The 24414-nt window shown below is 46.8% G+C and overlaps 1 protein-coding gene across 1 annotated transcript in view; it reads right to left on the bottom strand.

Annotated features, from left to right (window-relative positions):
• Pax5 (paired box 5) overlaps window positions 1-24414 on the bottom strand; it is a 175973-nt gene that overhangs the window by 103933 nt on the left and 47626 nt on the right. The window contains exon 6 of the mRNA XM_021251991.2: window positions 14286-14461. Within this exon, the coding sequence (XP_021107650.1) occupies window positions 14286-14461 (176 nt within the window). The remainder of the gene's footprint in view (window positions 1-14285; window positions 14462-24414) is intronic.

The following is a 24414-nucleotide window of genomic DNA, read 5'->3' as shown; positions in this document are numbered from 1 at the left end:
TTATTATCCCTATCTTACATATGAGAAAATAGAGGCTAAAGCATTGGTGATGCTGAGTAAGCTTTAAATAATAATTATGTACACAACAAAGAAAAGCTAATGTTTGTTAGGGAGTTGATGGTAACCAGTATGCTCAAATCCAGGAACAGGGACAAGGATCACTGATCCTGGAGTAAGCCTGCAGTCTCCTAAGACACTCAAAGCCAACATAATAGGTTGCAAAGCTACAAGCTGCTGCTTCCAAAGCCCATAGTCTTATCAATGACACTGTACTGCCTCCAGCAGTTCTCCAGATGCTGGTCCCTGAAGTTCTCTCCAATGGGAACCACATGTCCCTCTTCTCCTCAGGACTGTCTGGGCAAGACAGGGACCTATGGGATCACTGTTCCCCAGTGCCAGCTCCACCACACTGCAGCAGCATCTCCTCCTCAGATGTCCATGCCATGTGCCCAAGCCAGACCTCCCATAGTGTGAGTGAAATTCTACTTCCCTCCTGACAGGCACCCCCTAGATCTCCCACTGTTACCTTCACCTGCCCCTGACCTCACTGAGGTGCACCTCTTTGGCTCCATTGCCTATGAGTTCCATGGCCCAGCCCCAGGTCAACGGATGACCACAGGTAGGACCTTATCCTGTCATTTAGCCCTGAACCACCTCTAAGACCTCAACTTCCTGACCTCCTTCCTAAAAGTGCTGCCTTCTCACCTTAGACATAGCTCCTGCCAAGAGCTCACGGCTGTTTAACCAACAGATAGCTAACGTTGTCTGCCCTCCTGGTGACCCTAAAACGACAGCATTGTCAATCCTCCTGCCAGAGCCCTAGGACCATATGTACCTTCTTAAATGCACCAAACTCAAACTAGACTCAGTGAGTCTTCAGTAAATCCATTCCATCTTATTTCATATCCAAGACTTCAGGAGAGGATCAACAAATCCATCTTTCTCCAAAACAGAAGAGAGGAAAACCACCTCTCTGTAATGCCCACCTTGGTCCTATGTTTGTCTGCTGGGCCACAAAGAAGGCTGCTTCTGCTTTGCTTTCACTGGAGGCCTTCTGAAATCAGATCACACTCTTTGTGTCCACAGAGTTTCTTTCCTCCAAGCCAGACAGTTTCAGCTCCTCATAAGACAGGCTCATGAGTGGAGAAGTGGGGTTATATAAGTGGATAAATGAGGACCAAGGAATAGGTCCTGGGCTGTGTCTGGCTTCAGATCTGGCTTCCACCTCTGTGGCTTGGACAAGTATCCTCTCAGTTTTCTCACCTGTAAAATGGGAAAACCTTTACACCGCCTACCCCACAGAGCATGGAGCGGGCAGGCGAGTAGCTACAGAAAGAGCTCGGAACAGTACCAGGTACATAAAGTACTTAGCTATTCATATAGGTCCTTCCCCAACCTGGTCACTTCCTCTGGTCTTGCTCCAGTTAATCAGCATCCTTCTTAAGTTGATGGAGCCACTTGGAGTCCCAGACCAAAAATATGGCCTGGCCAACCCAGAAGAGAACAGTCCAGAGTTTGTTTTCACTGGCAGTCATGTGGCTGAGATCAAAGACAACTAAAACCCCTAGACCTTTTTTCTTTTAGTACGAAAGAATGAACCCACTGCCTTTGCAGTGTGCTACATCCCCACCCCCTTTTTAATTTTGAGGCAGGGTCTTGCTAGGTTGCTAAGTTACCCATACTGGGCTCAAACTTGTGATCCTCCTGCCTTAGCCTATCAGAGTGGGGGGATTATAGGTGTGTGCCACCATTCATAACTAATATAAATCCACCTTTAAAGAATAGTATTCCTCTTCAATAGTTGTATAGGTGTCTTTGAACTGTCTTCTCAACTTCTTGCCCTTTATAACATTGTTGCAATTCATTTCATTTATCCATGTGTCATAATCCCCTGTACAATGCTACACAGTCATTATTACATAGTTACCTTTTAGACAGATCAATTAGGAATAAGAAATTCAAAGATCTTATTTTATCTTTATTTCTTCTTAGACTCCCATCTTTATGTAAATCTGAGTTTCTGACCTATGTAATTTGCCTTCTCCCTGAAATACTTCTTTCAATACTTCTTGCTGGCCAGGTCTACTAGTGATAATTCTCAGTTTTTGTTTGACTGAGAAGGTCTTTCCTTTTTCCTTCCTTTCTTCTTCTTTTTCTTTCTGGTGCTGAGGACTGAACCCAAGGCCTCACACCTGCTAGGCATGTGCTCTATCACTGAGCTACACTCCTAGCCCCTTTCCTACAGTTTTGAAGAATAATTTCCCAGAATATAAAATTTCAGATTAGTGATTTTTTTCTCCCAACATTTTAAATATTTCTCAGCACTCTCTTCTTACTTGTGTGGTTTCTGTTAAGAAATCACTAGAATTTTTCCACTTGCTTCTCAATAAATAAATATGCTTTTACCTCTGGTTTATTTCAAGATTTTCTGTCTGATTTTCTGACATTTGACTATGATAGTCTTCCACATAGATATTTTCATGTTTATACTGCTTTGTGTTCTCTGAGTTTCCCATATCTACGGTCAGTCTCTTTCATTAATTTTGGAAAATTCTTGGCCATTACTGTATCAAATATTTCTTATTCTTCATTTTCTTTTCCCTTTCTTGTATTCTAATTATTCATGTGTTATTCCTTTTAAAATTACCTCACAGTTCTTGGATGTTCCGTTTTTGCTTGGGGGTTTTCTTTCTTTTTTTTTTTTTTTTTTTTTTTTTTTGGTGCTGGGGATCGAACTCAAGACCTTGCTCTTAGGAGGCAGGCATGGTGCCACTGAGCTAAATCCCCAGCCCAGCTTGGGGGTTTCCTTGACATTGTTTTTTCATTTTCTATTTCAGTTTAGGAAATTTCTGTTGACATATCTTCAAGCACATTCATTCTTTCCTTGGCTGTATCTAGTCTTTCATGAGCCTATTAAGGGCATTCTTTATTTCAGTTACTGTGCTTTTATTATTTCTAGCATTCCTTCTTGATTCTTTAGTAAAGTCTCTATTTTGCTACCATATTGCCATCTTTTCTTTTTTGGGGGTACTGGGGATCAAACTTGGGTCCTTGCATTTGCAAAGCAGGCAGTGGAACGCGGAGCTAAATCCCGGCCCCATTGCCATCTATTCTTGCACGATGCCTACTTTTTCCATGACAGCTGTTAACATATTTATCATACTTATTTTAAATTCCTTCTCTAATAATTCCAAAACCTGTATCATACTGATTCTGATGCACTAAGACTATATCCAGGACCAGCTCGCTAGGCCACTAGAATATCAGTTCATGTGTTCAGAGTTTAGGCTCTGAGCTCCCTCTTAATTTCCAGCCCCTGAGGATTTTCCTCTTTTGTTCAACCTCAGGTATATATAAAAATATCTTTTCGTTATTCTTTTCCAATAAGTATATTTCTATTGTTTGTAACGGGAGGGGAGGCTGAAATAGCTAAGACATTCTAATAGAATCAGAAATCTATGGTCTTTTTGGAAAAGTAATTTACAAACCAATAAAAATTTTAAATTTTTTATTTTTAAGACTTTCATGAATAGCCAAATTCCATAAGCCAAACTTCTAGTGCACCTTCAAACCAAACAAGGTATGGGACTGGAACTATCTCTTCTCTTATCTTTTTAAAATTGTGAATATTGGCTAGCCTTGTTTGAGGGAAAACATCTCTGCTCAAAGTCAGTTCTCACATAACATCTTTGGCTGCATCAATTGCTATTATTTTATGCCACACAGCGTAGCACAGATGGTCAATGTCACTGACATGGCATATCTGTAAAAATTTCTTGGATGAATGAGTGAATAAATGAATGAAAGAACGCCCCAGCAAGGTGCAGGCAGCTCTTTGACAATTCACTTGTAATCTTTAAACCCCACATACACAGAATTTGCTTGCCATCAAAAAAAGTAGAACAGACAGAAAGAAAAACTGTAAACAAGTCAAAATAAAAACAAGAGATGGATTTCCAATTGGTTTTACCCCTCACACAATGTTAGAGCTGGAACAGATCTCAAGCGCGACCCAGCCCAATCTCCACCCAGAACCACACCCCAGACAGACCAGCCCCAAACCATTACTAAGCCTGGGGGCCCCATGCTTTTATACTATGACACCTTTCTCAATAGTCTCACAAACATTCCCCAGTCTTACAAAATGAGCACAGTGATTTTTCTTGGGAAGCCATCTTTGTGCTTGATCCACAAGAAGACAAAGCATACGCAATTATTTAGAAAATACCTTAGGAGATGTTTAGGAATTAATGGGCATCCATGCCCAAGCATCTCTCTCAACACCACAGCCAAAAAATCTGAAGCCCCACAGAACCTATATAATGTTCTCCCTTGGGTCTCTGTGAGATGGTGACGATAATAGAAAGATTATGGGAGAGTATGGCTGGTATAGAGGTACTCAGAACCTCTGGAGATCAAGACAGTAAGAATACTAGAATAAACCATGTCACTATCTCATTCCAAAGAAAGATGCCATCCAAGTTAGATCTTGCTTTAGTAATTCTTTTGGGAAGCTGTTTCTTCCTCTTCTCATTCTGGGAGGACTGGGACCAGAACTCTTGTCCCCTCTTCCCTGGTACCACCACACCCTTCACCCCCCTTATAGTTCCCTGCCATAGAAATAATTTGTCCTCCTGGTCAAAGCTCAGGGCATTCACTGCTCCACGTTCTCTAGGGGAAGATTCGCTGTGCCTTGACGGTCAGAACTCTTCCTCCAGAACTTCAGCTTCCATGTATCAACTAAGCCAGGCCAGGCCCACTTCACGGGAAGGGCTGCTATGTCCTCTCTCTCAGTTTCATCTTTTCTGCCTGGGAAAACCCAGGCAGGTCTGCTCCACAAGGCAGTCAGAGTCAGAGTCAATGTACCAGAAACTTGGTCTCTTCTGGTTTAATGTGTGCTGCCCAGCTTGGGTTTTCAGAGAATCCCAGAAACAGTTGAGAAGGCACAAAGTGAATATGTGGGTACTTGTTCAGATACTGAAATTAGTCCCTTGCTTATGTGTCCATGGCTGGCAGCCATAGCCAATAGGAGTGAAGGAGAAGATTCAAGGCCCTATTCAACTCCAACTTTTACTGCCCATAAAAGCTTCCCAAATAGTAGGCCAAGATATCAGAGCCTCTCAGCCTTTGGGTGATCAGATAGGACTTGGGGAAGCCGAAGTCTACAGGCCAAGTCCCTCAGCCATGAGCATCCTTTGTTTGTTAAATCCTTTGTGTCCTTTAAATATCAACACCCTCCATGTGTGCTGTGGCGTGGCAAAAACTGCAAGTCTGAACAAAATGTGTCCAGCCTACCATCTGCTTCTTTAATCTGTAAAACACATGCCTCCTCTCCACATACACCCCAAAGTCCCCCCGACACCAAGCTCTCATCAAAGAAGTCAAATGTAAACTATGAAGTTCTTGTCCTCATCAAGAGTTGAGCTGATGAAGCTGGGCTGGTGATGAGCCCCTGAGGCGGCTTCCTGTAGATAGAAACTTCCTCAAGCTGCAGAGAGAGGAGGAACATTTTCCCAAGGCACCTCCTTTGTATGGCAATGATCTCCAAGCCCCAAGGCAGCAGCACATCTTCCTAAGAATCAAATAGGAGAATCCAGGAAGAGCTGCCTGCATGTCTGGGGCTTTTCTTAGTTTAAGTCAGGCTGTTGGAAAGTCTACATTCTGGAGCCTGTGATTGTCACTGGTTAGCATGTGGCCTTTCTTTTTTCCCATAAGGCAGAGTCCTGCAAAGCCTGCTAAGGACCTCTAATGTACTGTGGAGGACGATAGCCACTGCCTTGCAGACTCTCTAATGGAAACCCATGTAAAAATATCCTTTCTTTTCCAAGTGTCAGGGAAAAAAGTAGCCTCCTTTGAGGGCCTATTTTCCCCTCAGGGACAGTAAGTAGCACACAAATGATTGTGCTACCAGTCTTGCTTTGACCATTAGGAATCTCAGCATCAAGTTTGAGCTCAACTCCAGTAACCCTATCACTGGCTATAGAGTTAGGGGTTTAGAGGTGAGGATGTGGGGGGGGGGGGAAGGAGTGCATCACAGAGCCACAATTCCTGGGCAATCCCACAGACTGGAGAGAAGGCTGCCCAGATAGGACAGGTAACCTCCTAGGGTACAGTGACACTGCCTGTACCTTGTCAATGGCCTTCTGTTCCCCCATCCATTCAAGTCTCCTTACAGCAGCCAATCTGACCTCTATTAGATTGGACCCTGACATTCCCCTGGTTTAAAATCTTGTGGAGGGTTCTTACTCTCAAGATAAAACCCAAGGCCGACCTAATCCACAAGTCCTTTTACATCAGCTCTCCCCACCTCACTAACTGCATCACATTCCACTTCCTGCTTCCCATGCTTACCAGCCCCATGGGACATCGTCTGATTATGGTACCAAGGTCTCTCCAGCCTCAGGCCTTTGCACATGTTGTTCCCTCTGCCTGGGACACTATCTCCACCACCTTCAGCTAAAAGATGCCGTTCTCAGACAGATGCTCTCTGACCCCATCTAAACAAGGTCCCACTCTATTCCTCTCACGCTCTGGCTTTCTCATCATAGCACCATCACACTCAACTATCATTCATGATGCAACATTTTTACTGGTATGATCATTGTGTTAATGTCTGTAGCCATCATGATAAGGCAAATTTTGGGGACCATGTCTGTCCTTGTTGCTGCCAGTCTGCCCAGAACTTTGCACAGTACTGGCACTGAAGTTATTAAGTATTTACTGCAATCAATCAATCAACCAGGAGATGTCCACACCTGCAGAGGGCAGGGAGCTGACTTCAAAGGAGTGTCTATACTCACAAAAAGCAAGGAGTGGAGGATGAAGCAGTCTTACTGACTACATCATTTGGGGCATGTTATTTGCTCTCTCCCTTTCTTGGTTTCATCATCAGATACATGAAGATCATATACACTCTACCTCAGAAGTATATGCTGGGGTTAACTGGTGATTCCTTTATCTTCAGCTATACATTATGCTCTCCCAACCCCCAAGCTGTGGCACTTGTCGGCAGTACATGGTTATCATTAATCCTCCCCTTCCTTATCCTCCCCAGACGGACCTGGCACTGAACTCCCAAGCAGAGGATACAGGCCCCTGTTTGCAGGAAGTGAGGCTGACAACAGCCACCAATCTCCAGACCTTGGGCTCTGGTTCACCAGAAACCCCAACCTTGCTTCATCCACTGGAGAAGCTGGAGTCACCCATCAGCTTCCCAAGAGCTTGCAGCCTCCAGCCTTATAGTTTAGGGGCAATGTGCTCTGCCACCCTAGTGAGGCTTCCTAGAGGCAGCTGCCTTTCAGTGCCCTCCATGGAGCAGAGTAAAAGGTCTTCTCTTTTGTTGCTTCCTCTTCCCAATCCCCTCTTCTTACCAGACCCTTCTGACTCCTCTTGTCTTAGAATCATTCTTTCAGTCAGAAAGATCTCGGTATTTAGCTAATCAAGTCCTCAGCGGATTCTTAAACTGCTAATACAGCATATATGGAAAAAGATAGATTCTACTTGCATGCTCACTACTTCACAAGTAGACCTGTTCTACTATTTGAAAGGTTGGCTATTAGGGTTCTCTTACTAACCTGTCTCCTTCTCAGCTTACAATCTCAAGTCTTCCCTTCTTCAGATCAAACAGCCCCAGTGTCTCAAATTACTCCTATGAAAGAATTTTCAGTTGGCTCTTCTGAACAAACTCTACTTCGTCTGTAAAGGAGGAACTTGACCCTGACCACAGTGCTGTGAGAGGAGGCCAAGTGAGAGGAATAGAACCAGTTCAGAGTAGAACAGTACAGTCACCACCTTAGACCTCGTTCATTCCTCTAAAGACCACACTGGCAAGAGGGGCACCCCAGACCTACTAACTCATGCTGAGGTCTCAGGATAAGTAGATTGTATCTCTAGGAAACTGCCCCCCTGTAAGAATCAGTGACAGTCTGCCTGTGCTGCAACTGGGCTCATCCAGTGATCAACAATCTGGGCTCTGGAGCCAGGGAACCGGGCTCTGATCTTGGCTCTGCACTTACTTACTGTGTGTCCTTGGCTAAGCCACTGCACTAATCTTACAAGGCCTCAGTTGTCCTGTCTGCACTATGGGATGATGGGAGTTATTGTGACTTGATAAGAAGATGGGAAGGGCCGGAGATTTAGCTCAGTGGTTTCATCGCCTGCTGCACAAGCGCAAGGACCCGAGTTCAATCCCCAGTACCAACCCCCCCCCCCCAAAAAAGATGGGAAAAGTAAAGTTCTCCACAGAATAGAGGCACGTGGTAAGTAACGAATACACAATAGCTCTGAAAATTACTTCAGCAATGATTAAAATTCAAAACATTTATAAGCTCAGACAAGAGACAAGTGGATTTAGGCTGATGGGTCAGTGCCTCGTGGGCCAGGCGGGGCTCATGCTGGGCCTGCACAGGGTAGGGTTTAGAAATAGTCTGAAGGATGGGCCGGGGATATAGCTCAGTGGCACTGTGCCTGCCTTGCAAATGCAAGGTTCTGAGTTCGAGCCCGGTACCAAAAAATCCAGAAACAGGGTGAAGGAAAGTTCCATGCAGGGCAACAGTGAGCAGGAGCTTAGAGTGTGAACAATATGAAGAAAGTAATAGTGACTGCAGGACCTGCCACCAAGGTGCAAACAGCCATGCCTGGCACTCAGCCTGCTCATATACACAGGCATATGTGCACACGGCAGTGCTAGGACAGGAAGGCTGTGGTCAGCATGCCCCTTAGTCTAGGAGTGGCCCAGTCCATGTGTGTCATTGAGGGATGAGGCCTGGCCAGAGCCAGAGCTTCTGTGGGCAACCAAAGGGACATGGGGCAGCGAAGGGTCATGAGAAGGAGGAAGGTCTGGGCTGGGGCAGACCATGAGGGGCTCCTGTGTAGAATGGGCTGAAGGAAGAAAGAGATCCTACAGGAGCAGCAGTGATAGGCCCGGAGGCAAGAGGTCCCAGCAAAGGCTGCTTCCAGGGTGGGCAAAACAGCCTGGGCCACAGACGCAGGGCCCCTTGGGTCACTCTGCCCCCAGAGCAGAGTCAAACCTCCTCACCTCCACATTCCACCCCTCTGGGGCCTGTGTCCCCTTCTGTTTCTCCTGCCCATTGTCGCTGACTTCCTGTCACTCAGCCCACCTAGACCACCTAAACCCACTGGCACTTTCCTGCCATACTTACATCCTCCCGCCTTTTTGCCCATGCTATTCCTTCTGCACAGCACAACCTCACCAGCCAACTGGCTAGCATCCCCAACAGGGCTGACTCTGCCCTCCCTCAACACACAGCACTAATGGCACCTCCTCCTGGAGGCCTTCCCCTTTTTCAGCCTGGCACGCCTGCCTTCTCCGCCCTCCTCTCCCTCTTCCACTTCCATGTGGTAAGACACAGACCAGCTAGGGAGGACAAGGAGGAATGAAACATGTCCAGAGCCTGGCCTTTCTCCCCACAGTACCCAGTCCTTTTTCTAATTCATGGTGGGTGTTGAGGCCACCCCCAGTGACCAACCTCAATCATGCTGGGCAATGCAATCCAGCCCCTTTCCAGGAAAAGGGTGCCCACAGGAGTAGGTCATACCAGAATCCCTTAGGCCTGCCAGCCTGGAGAAACCCACCATTCAGAGGGCAAAGCAGCTCACGAAAGCAGGAGGCATTTCTGGTGACTTTCTGTTAGACAAGGGACAGGCCTTCTCTCAGTTTAACCCCTTGTGACCTTTGAACTTCCCAGGAGGTCAGCAGCACGTCCCCCTTCCCCAGCTGTCTCTCTGTCTCTGGTCCAATGGGAGGGAGGGCCCTGGGCCCGTTCCATTTTGTGCCCGTATTGATCTGTTGGCAGCAATGGGCTGGATAATTAGCCAGGAATTAGGGTTTCTATTACAGCCAGGAGGCTGCTCCAGCTGATTTATCACCTGAATAATTTACTGTGATTGAAAGGAAATTAAAATGAACTCCATTTGACAACTGTGAGCTTTTATGGGCTTTAGTGAAGGCTCAAAAGCCAGATTAATAGCCTGGTGTTGGTTAATAGTCTGCTGAGAGTAAATACGGCAGGCTGTGCTCAGAGGCCTTCCTGCAGTGGCCAGAGGAGGGACCTGCTCTGCCACGGTGCCGGCAGGCGCCCATGACGGTGTCAACACGAGTTTTACTGAAACAGATTCCACTGCTGGCCACACGCACACACACATGCACGCACGCACACATGCACGTGCACACACTCTCTCACCACCAGCGGTTATTTCTTCATCTTTTTTTTCCCCTCTTCTGCTCCTCCAAGGTGATTTTTACTCACTCCACATGTAGGAAAAACAGAATTGCTTTTTCAATAACCATTTTGAAAAGGAAGTGTTTCATTGCCGTAGGAGTGGGGCTCCATTAACCCCTTCCACCAGGGCAAAGGGTTTACTAAGTTTCCCTATGAAAACTCAAGACTGATTCACCTGTCCAGGGCAGAACTTGGCAGGGAAATCAGCAACAGGAGGCAGGGACCTCTGAGCTTATGACCATGGCTAGCACAAGCCTGACCCTCAGTGTGGATGCTCTTCCCAGCAGACCCAAGAGGGTAAGGGATTTGGCAGAATGTGACCTCTCTAAGCCAATGAAAGACTCTGAGGGTCCCAGAAGGACAAGCAGACTCTAGCTGCAAAAGGACAGTCAGAAAACTGTTCCTCAAGCACTCCAGGTCCATGAAAGCCCATGGAGCCGCCTTGTACAACATGGGACAGAAGATCCTGAGGTCCAAGCACTGTGGCCTTGACAATCCAGGAAACTTCCTGAACCTTAAAATTGGGTGAACAATCTGGAGAAAAAGTTCCAGACAATGGAGCTCACCAAGCTGGACCAGCCTGCTTGGAAGACATTTAAATAGAGGGTGCAATGAGAGACTGCACATAAAAGACCTTTGAAAGCTGACCACTCTCATGCATAGGTGAGGGGCACCTCTGCTATCATTGTTAAATCGCTGCTGTTGTTGTCAATTGTGATTACTATCCTACCACAGATACAGAAACTGAGACCCAGAAAAAACTGACTTGCTCAACGGGGCAGATCAGAACTCAGATCAAGAACCCCAACTCCAACACCAGGAGGGGTTCTTTCTTCCCTACCTGGCTACTCCACGAAGGTGACAGCAAGCTCCTACCCAGGCCACCAGGTCACAGAGACACAAACCCAGACAGCTTGATCTGCTCACAAATGGAAGAGGTGGCCAGCCTCCACAGCCAGAAGCTCAGAGCCCTCTCCTGGTGCCACCACCCCATGCCACCCTGGGCTCATGAGGCAAGGCTCGTGGGACATTCACCTGGCAGACAGCAAGCAGAAGAGGATGCAAACAGTATACCCTTGATACTCATCCCTTCCCTGCTGCAGCCCCTTGCTCAAGCCGTCATTTGACCAAAGAGATGGGGAATCGGGCGCGAGGGTATGTCATTCATAGTCCAGTGGCTGTGTGTGTGCAGGTGGCCCTGCAGCCTCACCTCCCATCTCTCCTCATTACAGCACATTATGGGAGGTGAAGCTGATTAACCAGAAAACACTGAGTCAGTCATTATCCCTTGTGCGGTCTGCTTGCAGCCCCTGCCTCAGAGCCCACACGGACACAGGCCCGCAGACATTCCCGTGGATTCTGAAGGACACTGCCATCAACGAAGTCCTCACAGAGTTTGCAATTCAGGTCTCCTCCCCCTTGGAGCCCTGTCTCTACACGAGGCCATCATGCCTGCCCTTCAGGACCCCCACTGATGTCACCTCTCCGTACTATTGCCCATGATGCTCCCACCAAGGCAACGTCTCCCTCTCCCCTTCTCCCTCATACTTCATCTGGACCCAGAGGACCATCTCTCTGTTCCTCTGTCTTTTAAGTCCATATCCCACTGTCCTGAGACAGTAGGCAGAGCAGATGTGTGGCTCGTGCCTCTGTCCGCCAAGTGCCAAGCACTATGCCAGGCCCATGGCCCATGTGCAATAAATACACTGAGTCCATGAGCCTCTAAGCAAGTGAGAGAATCAACACATGGGTAACTCTGGATTCTGAGCACATGGATGGGTCTGATTATGAAGCCCTGCAGTTTCTGCCCCGTCTCTTGGGGCATCCTAAGTTAAATGAAGTAGAATTCAGATTCTGGTTTCTGGAAGGAGCATGTGAAAAACTGAGGGATGGGCCAGGGATTTAGTTCAGTGGTTCCGTCGCCTGCCTCGCAAGCACAAGGACCTGAGTTTGATCCCCGGTACCAAAAAAAAAAAAGAAAAAGAAAAACTGAGGGAGCTTCTAGCACCGAATGTCTGGGTGCCACATAAACAGGGGCCTAATGGGAGTGCTGGCACTTCATGCTGGAAGGTCAGGCTGAGTACACAGCGTGGGCCCTGGCCCTTTGCCACATGCTCGTTGGGCGACCTCAGATAGCTCTGTCCCCTCTCTGAGCTTCTACAAAACGAGCCCTAGCATTGTATGCTCTTGTCAACAGCTAGAAGAAAGATTTTCTCCTGGATTCTGGAGGGAAAGGATGGCCTCATCCTGAGAGAGTTCCCTCTTTCTCTCCTATGTCAAAGGAAATGTGGCTATCACCATCGCTCAAGGAAAGAGGCTGTTTGTGATGGAGGCAGACTCTGCTCCCAAAGCCTGGGCTCCAGAGTGTGGTATCAGATCTGTCTACTACACACAACCACACCATTCCAGTGGGAGGCCTTACTTGACTTGTAGGAAAAGACCAGTATCCCCACCCCAGTCCATAAGACCAGGCCCATGTCCCCAACATCACCTCTCACTCCATTCCCTGAATACCAACCAAGCTGGCTCTCTGTTTCCTCCTCCTGCCTCTCCCTCTCACCACAGGGCCTCTGCACTTGCTGTTTGCTCTGCCAAGCACATTCCCTTCACCACTGCATCCTTTCTCTTTGCTCTGCCCAACCAGTCAGTGCTCAGTATGCTTGCTTCTAGGCTCCATTACACCTTCCAAAATGGTTCAGCCTCTGTTTTTGACTCTCAGAGAACTTTAGATATCTCAGCACCAAATCCACCTGTATCCCACAACTCTGTGGGTAGTTCTTACTTGTGTTTCTTTTACAAGTCTATAGGCTTCTTGAGGGCAGATCCAAACCTGTCTTGTTTAGTAATGGATCCCTAGTGCCATGTACAAAGTAGACACACATCTAAGTTTTTTCAGTGAAATCATGACTTGCTGGTTGGGCTTTGGCAAGTCACTTTGCTTCTCCAGGCCTCACTTTCCCCATCTGAAAACAAAGTGGCTAAATGGTCTGTCAAAGCCCTCATAGGAACTGCTCACAGAGCACCAGGCCATCATAAAATGGTAGTCCAGGGACCTTGCTCACTGTGTACCCAAGATCTCCTCCAGAACCTTGCCTGTCCATGGCCTGCACAGTCTCAAATGGCTCTTTGGACAAACTTCAAAGTACCATAGAATTATCATTTAGAGGAAGCTCAGAGAAGCCAGTGCTCACCACGGGCACCAGCTGGTAAAGTGCTGAGCAAAGTTATTGCTCATAGGGTCTCTCAGACTTACCTATCAGAGGGCAGTTCTTGGCTGGCCAAAACCACAACTAAGCTGCCCATGGTTTCCAGGTAACTAGTTCAGGGCCTGGCACAGATGGGGCATTGGGAAATATTGTCCTAAATTGAAGCTGGTACTTTAAAGACCTTATTCAGGCACTGAGAGTCTCTTACTGGAGGTCTTTCTGGTATTATGTCTATGGCCACAGGAAGTGACTGCCCCTCAGCTGGGGACAACAGGCCCACTGTGCAGCCAGGGTGGTCCTCCTGCTTCCTTCCCTCTCCTCCAACCTCCAGGCTTGTCCAATGGGACACTTCTTCATCTCCTGTCTCTTGGATCCAGTTGTTAAAAGCATGACAGTTTGACCTGACAAGAAGGCTAACAGTGAGGTCCATGACACTGTTTATGGCAGGTGAGAACCCAGGCCACATTTTGGGTTTATTTTTTACCTTCACTCTGATAGGATAATGACCCAAGACAACCTCACGTGGCCTAGAAGATTACACTCACCCTGTCCAAAGAGCCCCGGTAAAGGACACCACTCAGCAATGGCAGAGCAGCCAGACAAATCACATGTCCCTTGACTGGCCAGAGACAGAGGCAGCAGGACAACAAGCCAGGGCCCCAGATAAATCCTCCTGACTGTAGAGGATGTTGTGATGGCCAAGTTCAGCCAAGCACAATGAAAAGCCCACTCAGAGTTGAACCTGGTGAGCTCTTACCCATACCCTGCCAGAGGCTCTGCCTTCAGGAGAGGGACCCAAGCCTGCACGGTGGTAGCAGGTGTGAGTCGTGGGCTGTACCTGCTCAGGCTTGATGGGCTCCGTGGTGGTGAAGATGTCTGAGTAGTGCTGCCTCTCAAATACTCGGTCTAGCACCTCCAGCTGCTGCTGCGTGAACAAGTCTCCTCGCATCTGCTTCCGTAGGAAATCTCTGCCCGGGAGGGAGTGACCATTCGGCACTGGAGACTCCTGAATACCTTTGATGAGCATGAGAGAAGAAAGGTGAGTGAAAGTTGGACAAATTGCTAGAGACTGATAGGTCAGAGCCTGAGAGACCCTCAAACCTAGCTCTTGGCTTGACCAGAGGAAACAGAAGTTCCACTGAGGGGCTGCCTGGGCCAACGTCACCTACTAGTGACTGCAGAGCCAGCCTCCCATAGCCACATGCCAGTCACTGTGCAAAGCCCTTTATTATGTGTCATCTCATCTAATTCTCACAGTGACTGCCCCCCAATGTATGTGCTATAGTTTGAATATGGTTTAAGTTTGTCCTCCAGGGGTTCATGTGTTGGAAGCTTGCTCCTCAGTGTGGTAGTAGAGAGGTGGTGCGACATTTAAGAGGTGGGGCCTAGTAGATCACAAGATTGGCCCCTGCCTTCCCTCTGACTTCCCATCTGGTGAAGTGATCTCTCCCTCTTGAGCAAGTACTTCTGCCATTGTGGTGCCATCACCATGAGCCCTTCACCAGAGTTGAGCCAAAACCAGTACCATACCTTTGAACTCCCAGAATGAGGAGCTAAATAAACCTCTTTTCTTTGTAAAGATACCCACCCAGTTATTTCATTATTATAACAAAAAAACTGACTAATATAGTACCTTATCATTTTCTCCAGTTTACAGATGAGAAAGTAGAGACCTGGTGACATTAAATTATCATTAGTGCTGAAGATTAGTGCTCAGGCTGACACAGGGACTTAGTCACCAGGTGCTACTTACTACCTTTCCTGTACTAAAGACCCTCCTTGGGGCTATAGTCTTTCCTAGAACTGATGTCTTCACCTGGACATTAGCTACCACATCACATGGCAAGTCAATAAAATACTGGGCTGGGAAGGCTGCAGGGAAACAGACACTCAGACAATTCTGGTGGGAGTGGCCACACACCTGTGCTAGTTAATTTGGCAAAAGCTATCAAAATCTCAAATGCACACTCCCTTTGATGCATGATGGCACTTCTGAGAATTTACTTTACAGCTACACTTACACATGGAAGGTGATACATTTTCAAGATTATTGGAGCAAAAGACTGGAAACAACCTAAGTTTATTTATAGAGGATTGGTTAAATAAGCTCTGGCATATGTCCACAATGTAACCCCTGAATGAAGCAGCAAAAAAGATGAGGACTCCCTCTTCAGATCAGGGTAGAAAGATCTTTATGATACACTGTTATGTGAAAGATAAGCAAGGATACAGCATGGTATGTATAATATACATTTCATGTAAAAAGGAAGAAAATAAGACTCTATGTAATATACTTATATGAATACATAGAAAGTCTGATTTTTCTGTTACACAACATACATTACATGGAACATATTATATACGGGTGTGAATGGTATGTGAGGAACTGTTACACTGGCCAATCACCTGGGAAGTGAGTAGATGGAGGTGAGGGGGAGAGAGACTTTTCATAGCATGCTCTTTTGTTCGACTTTGTTTTGTTTCAGCTCTTTAAATGTATTGACAGTTCAGAATCTAAGAAAGTACACTATTAAATACTCTGTGTATTCTGTAGGGTTAGATATTCATACTGTTTCTAGTGGTGATGCTTAACATTTCAAAGAAAATACTATGAATTATCAATTAAAAAACAAATGGGATGAAATATCTTTTGTGATTCCTGGGCTGGACATTTCAAAATGAAAACAAGCACCCAGGACAAGTGCTCCCTGCTAGAAAATGGCCTCAGGGTTCCTCACTCCCCAGGGCTCTTGAGGACCACATGGCCCCTGAAGGGCTGAGCAGGAGCCTTGTGCAAACCCAGCCCAGATCAGGGCACCTGCCCATGCTGCTGAGGCATCACGGGGCACCACCATGGGACAGCTCTTATACTGAAAGGCGTCTTTACCCAGGCCTTGTCCAGCCCCCTACTGCTGCCAGACACTTCTACCCTAGATGTCATAGATCTTGTTAAAACCCACCCATGTGAGGAATGAGCCCAAACCAAACAGCATGAAGCACTGGGATATCATGTCACTGAGACTCAGCTATAGGCCAATGTCCTGCCTAGGGGCAACTTCAGTGAAGTTTCTGACTTTTGAACAAAGATACCAGCTTTGGGTGTTTTTATGAGCACTGGGCTTTCAGAGCTCCCACGGAAGCCAAATAGGCTTAGGGAGCCCAGCATCCTCTATGGGAAAGAAGTTTCTCACAATCCTGCTGAGAAAATAGAGTCCCATATCAATTGGACACAAGAAGATTACCATAGACTAGGCCATAGCTGGGATGATCAGACACCCTCTGGACACGGGTGAGCCAAGGTGAAAGCTGGTCTTTCTGATCAATGTCTTCAGCATAAAACCTATGTCCTTCTGGTAGCCTGTGACACTGGCCTTTTACAAGATAGAAACCTGCTCCTGTCCACAAGACATTGTCCCCAGAGCCTCTTGTTCCACCATGGTCCATCCTCATGGGGATCATGCCCACAGGTCATCAAAACTAGCAGGATGTGGAGCTCTAGCCCAGGCTATCCATCCAGCAGCGTTCTTCCATTGGCAAGCATCCACCAAATGAGTGTATTCTCAAAAAAGCCTTCTGCATTGTTGTGCACACATATGTGCACATGTGTACACTCACACACATTCAGGAAGGCAATTCAGCTTGCAGCTCAGCTACTGTTGTACCCAGTCATCCTGGTTCCAGTCAGTCCTGGCAAAGCTTGACTTTGGCTTCAGTCTCTAGAGCTCCCGAGTTTCTCCCTGCCCATCACATCCATGTGTAAGAAACTTCTTTCTATCTACTTAATTAAACTCCCCAGCCTGCATCCTGCCAACCATGCCCAAACTCTTAATGAAGGCTCCTTCCTGTCAACCAGTTCCCCGGCTCCCACTAAGATCTTACTCTGTCACCAGTGCCCCACTTTACCCTTCAAGGGAGGCCTCTCCTAGCCAACCAGGCTGTCTCTCAGAGATGGGCTCTAACCCTCTCTCTCCCATAGAATTCACAGGTTGGGCTCTGGAAGGGCAAAGGTTCACCCCACTGAGGAAGGCAGGGAGGGAAATTCAACTCGGGGCCTCTGCAAGAAAAGTCACTGTCTGGTTACTGTGTGGGGCCCAGCATAAAGTAAAGGCACAGGGCACTGGGTCAATACAAGGGTATGCACAGAGGGCCTCGGAGACCTTCTCCTTGAGGAAAACTACACGTACTATGGGTACAAGCAACCTGGCTGGGACCTGTGCCTCCTTCTATAGAGTCTTCTGGGAAGAGGACTGGCCACATCCTGCTTTGGCTTTTTGAAAGTCAGCCACAGCCTCTGTTATGATTTAGATCTTAAATGTTCCACAAAAGTCTCTGTGTTTGGGTCAGGGGGATGCTGTATTCATCAGTAGCTGAATATGCTGTGGAGGGGTGGCCTGGTCAGGAAGAAGCCACTGGTGATGCAACCTGGAAGAGTGTATTTGTGTCCCCAGTTCCTCTCTTCTCACTCTGCTTTCTGGCTGTCATACGGTTAATAGCTCTCCTCCACCAGACAACCATGGACTGGATCCACTGAAACTGTGAGCCCAACAAACCTCTCCTTTAGGTTGCAAGTGGCAGGTGTTATGTCTCAGTGACAAGAAAACTAATACACCCTCCATGGGTTGCCCATAAAAACACATAGGGTGGCTCAGTGACCAAACACTGTCAGCAGAGAACTAGGAGGTGAGAATAGTTACCTCTGCAGGGACTGGTCCTGACCCTGACCATTCTTCTTGCTCCTGCCCTCAGCCAGCACCCTCACTTTTTTGCTTATTGGGGAGGAAAGTGACATTTATTCCATCCCTTCGTACAGAAAGATGGCTCAAGTCTACCATTTCCTTAAGAAGGCCTGGGACACTCCTAAACACACAATCATGTATTCATCAACTTAACAAATACAGATTAAATGTTTACTCTCTTCCAGGTAATATTTTTTAAAATCTTAAAAATAAAATAGGATGGGGATAGTGCCATACATCTATAATCCTAGCTATTTGGGAGGCTGAGGCAGGAGGATTGCAATTGAGATCCTGTCTCAAAATAAAATAAAAATGGACATGAAAGGAATAGAAGGAGTGAGGAAAGAGCCCCCAGGAGGGCTTTAGAGGCTGGCAGGGGTAGAGAGGATCTGAACCTTGTTGAGGGAACTTTGGGGACTCCTGGGAGGAAGCTAAGGAAACAATCACTCTCCATATTCCTCCATCCCAGGGCCTGAATTTCTCACTCATTTACATCAGGTCATGCTTTCCAAACTCCTTCCAACTGCATCTGTTGGTGGAGACCTGGGGCTGGCAAAGACAGGGTTTTCCATTTTTAGGTGTTTGGCCCTAGAGTCAGCGTGTCAGCCACACATGATCCAATGTGCCCATAAGGGACATAAACCATTCCTCGTTGACATGGACAGACACAGCCTGCAAGCACGCATGCCTCCTCTTTCAGATGTCTTCCTTCCTGCCCCAGCTGGTTCTCTTTCTCCTATTCCTAGGGCTCTTATCATTTTTTCCATATCTTAGGAGCCAAGTCCCCTGGGCCTTCACACCTACTATGGGGCATTATCTACCTTCAGGGGAAAGACTGTGGGTAATTCATCTCCATCTCCTCCATTGGGAAAGTTTATGGAATAAATGAACAAATTAGTAATACCTGTGATAACCACTTTACTGCTGCACATCTGGTCTACAAATGTCAGGATCCCTTTACCTGACCTCACTTATTCATTCGTTCATCTGTCAACCAGAATAGTGAGCACTCATGCTGGGGATACAGAAATAGGCAAAAACTGATGGAAACCTTGTCCTCCTGGAATTATGTTTGGCGGAGGAAACAAATATTAACTGCAAAATAATCAGACTCAGACAGGTGTGGGTATCAACCACAAGTACTCTTACAAAAAGAAGTACGATTCTCAGAGGGCAGGGGTGTGCTGACCTGCCTCCAAAAGCTGCACACAGTAGGTGCATAGTGAATATGAGCCATGCAAACAGATTATATGCTCAGAGGCAGCTATGAAACTGATTACCAAAAATCATCCTGTACACAAGGGCAAGTCTGAACCTCCAGACCTCCAGTGTAAGCTTCTGCAGCATTTCTCTGCTGCACTCCAAAGATTCTGTCTCACTTAATTGGACAATGTGGTTTTGGAGGCAGGCTACAGAAATACTCAGACCCATTTTATTCCATAGAGAAAAATCTAAACTCACCACATGAATGGTATGCTTAAATATATGGATAGACATGGGCAAAAGTACAAAGGTATACAGGGGGCTAGGTATCTTTAAATCTTTTTTTTCTACTCCAAATCAAATAATAATTTGTAATAGACCCAGTGCTGGGCTTAGTCAACCATGGCTCTTAGAATTAACATTCTGGAAGCTAGCTTCAGGGGAGCAAGGGGCAGGAAGCCCCATCTCAGGGAGCAAAGAAATGTTGGCTTTAAATTTCAGGTTAAACCAATGTTATTCACAACCCAGCTTTGAAGCTAAAAGCTTTACACAATCAGGTCTGGTAACGCAAAGAGGGAGGAAGCAAAATACCCTCGCATTCCCATCTGTCAGGAGAAAGCTGTCTCTTGTGTGTCTTAAAAGATCATAAACCCATTGCATTTTCTTTGGAGCACATCAGATTCAGGGGTTTTGCATTTTTCTTGGAGGGTTCTGATTTGTTTCTTTAAAAATCATCATGCACTTTATGTCTGCAGATGCTCACTGGGAGGTAAAAAAGATAAAAACATACAAGAATCTCCAAAATCCCTTTTGGCATCGTGTCCTTTGGGATGTAACCACAGTTGGAAGTGGAGGAGCCCAGGGAAAGCAGGCTAGAGCTGCTGGGTCAGCCTCTAGCTTTGCTGAAAGTCCCCTTTCTCTACAGAGCCTGGGCTAAAGCCAGAGCCCTTACCGAACCTCTTGCATCCCTACAGCTCCACCCCAGGATGGCAGGTCAGTGTCAGGCCCCAGTGGGAAAAGCACAGGGAGCCAGCAGACCTGGGTTCTAGTTCCAGCTCTGGCCTTACTTGCTTTGTGAGCCCTGGGAGGTTCTTCTCCCTCTCTGGGCTTCAGAGGCCCCATCAGTAAAGTAAGAAAGTTGAGTAAGTCATTTCTAATCCTTTTTTCCTTCAATTATTCTTCCCACTTTGGTTGTTTGTATAGATTTCGTAGGTGACCCCATAGTCACCCCTACCAATATCTCTTTCATCCCTAAATAATTGCCTAAGCCAAAGAAGAGATCCCATTCTCTTTGTCAGTACTTGGTTTAGGGATAAACATGCATGGAAAGAGAGGGCTGCTGGGGGGGCTCCAAAAAAGTCAGAGACAGAAGAAATCTCTTTTCCTTCATTGACCTATATTCACCCTGAAACGTTTTGAAATAGTGATAAGAATCCCAGATTCCATCACTGAGTTTATGTGTCCACAACCCTCTTCAGATCAGGCCAGTCTGAAGCCTTCTGCCACAGCAGTGGCCCCCACTGTGCTCCCAGACCTGCCACCCTCAGGGAGGATGAAGGAGAGACTCAGGTCTCTCCAGGAGCCAGAGCCAGGATGACAGGAATACTGCACTGATGTGACCTGGCTCACCTCCAGCTTTGGTCAAGTGAGCCCAGGCCACTTGGAGTTGGCCTTCCCAGATGGCTGCAATGGTTAATTCTAAAAGCAATCTATATAGAACTGATCAACCAAAATAGGACCATGCTAAATAGCAACTTGTAAAAATTGCTTCAGATGCAATTTGTGGTGTTTTTGTTTTGTTTTATTTTGTTTTCTATGCAGTACTGGGGATTGAACCCAAGGAGTGCTAAACTACATCCCCAGTCCTTTTTATTTTATCTTAAGACAGAGATTCACTAAATTGTCTACACTGGCCTTGAATTTGCAATCCTCCCGACTAAGCCTCCTGAGTAGCTGGGATTGTAAGATGTGAGCCACTGAGTCCAACTTGAGATCCAATCTTTAAGAGCTCACTGAGGGTGGCAACACCTCTGGAATTTCCCCATAGGAGGGCTAGACATGACCATAGAATATAAAAGGGGCATGGAGCCAGGGAAATGTTTCTATGGCTCTGTTAGCAGAATTGCCTGCATAAGACTGAGAGTGGGCTGGGGATGTGGCTCAGTGGTAGAGCACTTGCTTATTATGCATGAGAGAGTATCATCTTTCCCCAGAAAAGAACGAAGAGGACTGATCCAGATAATGAGGACCCAGGTTCTCCAAGCCCCTGATGCAGCTTGGATGGAGTGCTAGTCAGTGTCAGGCACTGGCCCAAGTTGTTTTCACATCCTTTGAATTCATTAATCCTTAGAGCATCTGTGTGTGTATGTGCTCTCATTCCATGTTAGAGCTGAAAAGGCTGAGCATCAGCAGGGTTGACTCACTGTGGTCAGACAGCTCATAGCTGGGATTTGTACCTGACTTCCTTGATTACAGATTCAGTGCTCATTATATACCACTTACTCTGGGTTTTTTTTGTTGTTGTTTGTTTGTTTGAGACATGTAGCCCAGGCTGGCCTCGAACTTGTGATCCTCAGGCCACTCTTCCCAAGTAGGTGGGATCACAGGTGTGAACCACTGCACCTGGCTCCCTTGTACTCCTCATGCCAGCTGCTAAGGATAAGGCTTTTGCTTTCCGCATCCTGGACTCAGTTTTCTAAGGATGAAATGAGAATCCTGGTGATGTGCTCATCACAGCACTTCCCCCATTGTTAGCTGCTGTTGTCATCATTTCCATCAGGAAAACTGTCCCGAGGCTCCCCTGGGACAAAGCTCAGGCCTCCATCATCTGCTCCCCACTCAGGGTCACCTTTCATTTCCCCCACAATGCCATCCCGGCAGGGACCCAAGCATCCCTTCACCATTACTCCCCAACATCACCACTCATTCCTTTTCCTATGTGGACACACCCTGCATACTTGCTCATTGAGGCCCAGCATAAAAGCCATCTCCTCTCAGGAGGCCTCCAAATACAAGAGCTGAATAAATCACCTTCCTCTCTGGGTTTCCCTCAGAGGGTCACACAGGCCACCCCGATGGCCTGGAATTTACTCTTTAACAAGCTGTATCGTGAGCTCTGTCCTCAGGGAATTCCCAATTTATAGCTGAAGAAACAGGCACAGAGAGGCTAAGTAACTCACTCAAGGTCACTCAGCAAATACAGAGCAAAGCATCTGCATACCTCTTACTGCACATTAGAATGAAGCTAGCACAGTGATGGAAATGGCTCCGCATGCCAGGAAAGCCTGAGTTCTCTGTACTCAGGCAGGCCCCAGTTCGAATCCCCATGCTATCTCTTACAAGTCCATGATATTTCATATTTCATTCAGCAACTTCTTTAATCTCTCTAAGCCTCAATGTTCTCATCTGTAACATGGGATAATAATGGTACCTGGGGTTGATGAAAGAATTGAATAAGATATCTAAAATATTTAGCAGAACGCCTGGCATTCGATAAGTGCTCAAAGGATATGAGCTGTTTTGTCTGAGGTCCCATGTGTGATTCAACTTAAGAAATGCTAATCAGTTTGCTGACTGGATAAGAAACCTAGGAAGACATGAGGGCTTTCAGGGCTGGGTTCTTCAGGGGAACTTCACAGGGACGTGGACTGTGGCGTGAGGCCTTGGAAGAAAACCGCCTGAGAGTGACCTCTATTATACCACTCATCCTTAGGAAAGAGTGAAACAGCTAAGGGTTTATGTTCTACCGTAACTTCAAAGATGTGAAGCAGTTCATAAAATTTTGAACCAGAGTGGATGATAAACCACACAAAGTAGGTAGAGCTCTAGGCTCCCTGGAGATCTGTCTCAGACTAATGACGACAACAAAAGCAGCACTCACGCATCCAATCTAACTGATTCAGAGCTTCTGCTCCCTGCGTTGTCCTGTTTCAGGTGCTCAGATCCAAAGATAACTGACAACAGGGAAGGAGCCTGGAGAAGGGGTCACGTGATGATCAGCAGCAACAAGATGGCAAGAGAGGTAAGGGGATCAGATTCTAGGCACAGACAACCAGATCCAGTTGGCCAACATTTCAGAGCATCCACTGTGAGCCAGGCCCCTTGCTGGGAACCAAGGTGGGAGGGTTGGAAATATCCCATGGCAACTCAGAACCACAAACAATGTTCTGGGTGATTTATAAATCCCGCCCTGAACTAGGGCCGCAGACTGAGAAAAATCAAAGTGGCATGGAGGAAAATTCCAGTGGAACTACCATTATTCAGCCATTAGTTTCACTCAATCTTTCTTCTCAGAGAAGGGAAACGCGAAATTGTAAAATTGCCAAATACGTTCAGGTTTGACGCGAGTGAATCTGATTGTGCCATGTATTACCCAATGAGTCATAGGCTGTTAGTGAATGAAAAGTCTCAAGGGGCTGGTGATTCCACACTCAAGGATGGCAAAGGTGAGGTCAGAAGGCAAAGGGATTTCTTGGGGGCCAGACAGCAGATCCCAGGGGAGCTGAGCATAGAACATGAGGCCCTCATTAAAGCTCCAGGCCTCATGGATCCATTGGTTCCTGAGCCAGATACTGGGGGTCCAGCCCTGCCCTTGGCACTAGACCTTATAGAGGTTTAAGTCTTAGCTTTTACTCTGGGATGGAGGATGAAGATGAGTGAATAATCATATAGTGCTAGGCATAAGTGTTGGGAACCTGAGAAGTAGAAATAGCCGTGGAGCCAAATGGTAGTAGCCAAGCCATATTCAGAGCTTACTCTGGGAAGCACTATGCTAAGCACCTGCCTAATGGATCCTTATAAAAGCCCTCTGATGTCAAGTCTGTTGTTACATACCCATTTTACAGATGAGGAAATGAGGGCATAGAGAGGTTAAATAACTTGCCGCAGTTCACACACTGAAGAAGTGAATTCTAAGCCACTTGTGAATAGAACCCAAACAATTTGATTCCAGAGTCTGCTCTTAACCCTACACTAAACCACTCCACTTAAGCTAGGCTGGGATACAGGTGGTCCAGAAAGGCCCCCTGG

This window comes from Heterocephalus glaber, unplaced genomic scaffold (assembly GCF_053883595.1).
Source record: "Heterocephalus glaber isolate CG9 unplaced genomic scaffold, H.glaber_assembly_v1.0 deba00001481, whole genome shotgun sequence".
Lineage (NCBI taxonomy): Eukaryota > Metazoa > Chordata > Mammalia > Rodentia > Bathyergidae > Heterocephalus > Heterocephalus glaber.
This window is presented reverse-complemented; position numbering and strand designations above follow the sequence as displayed.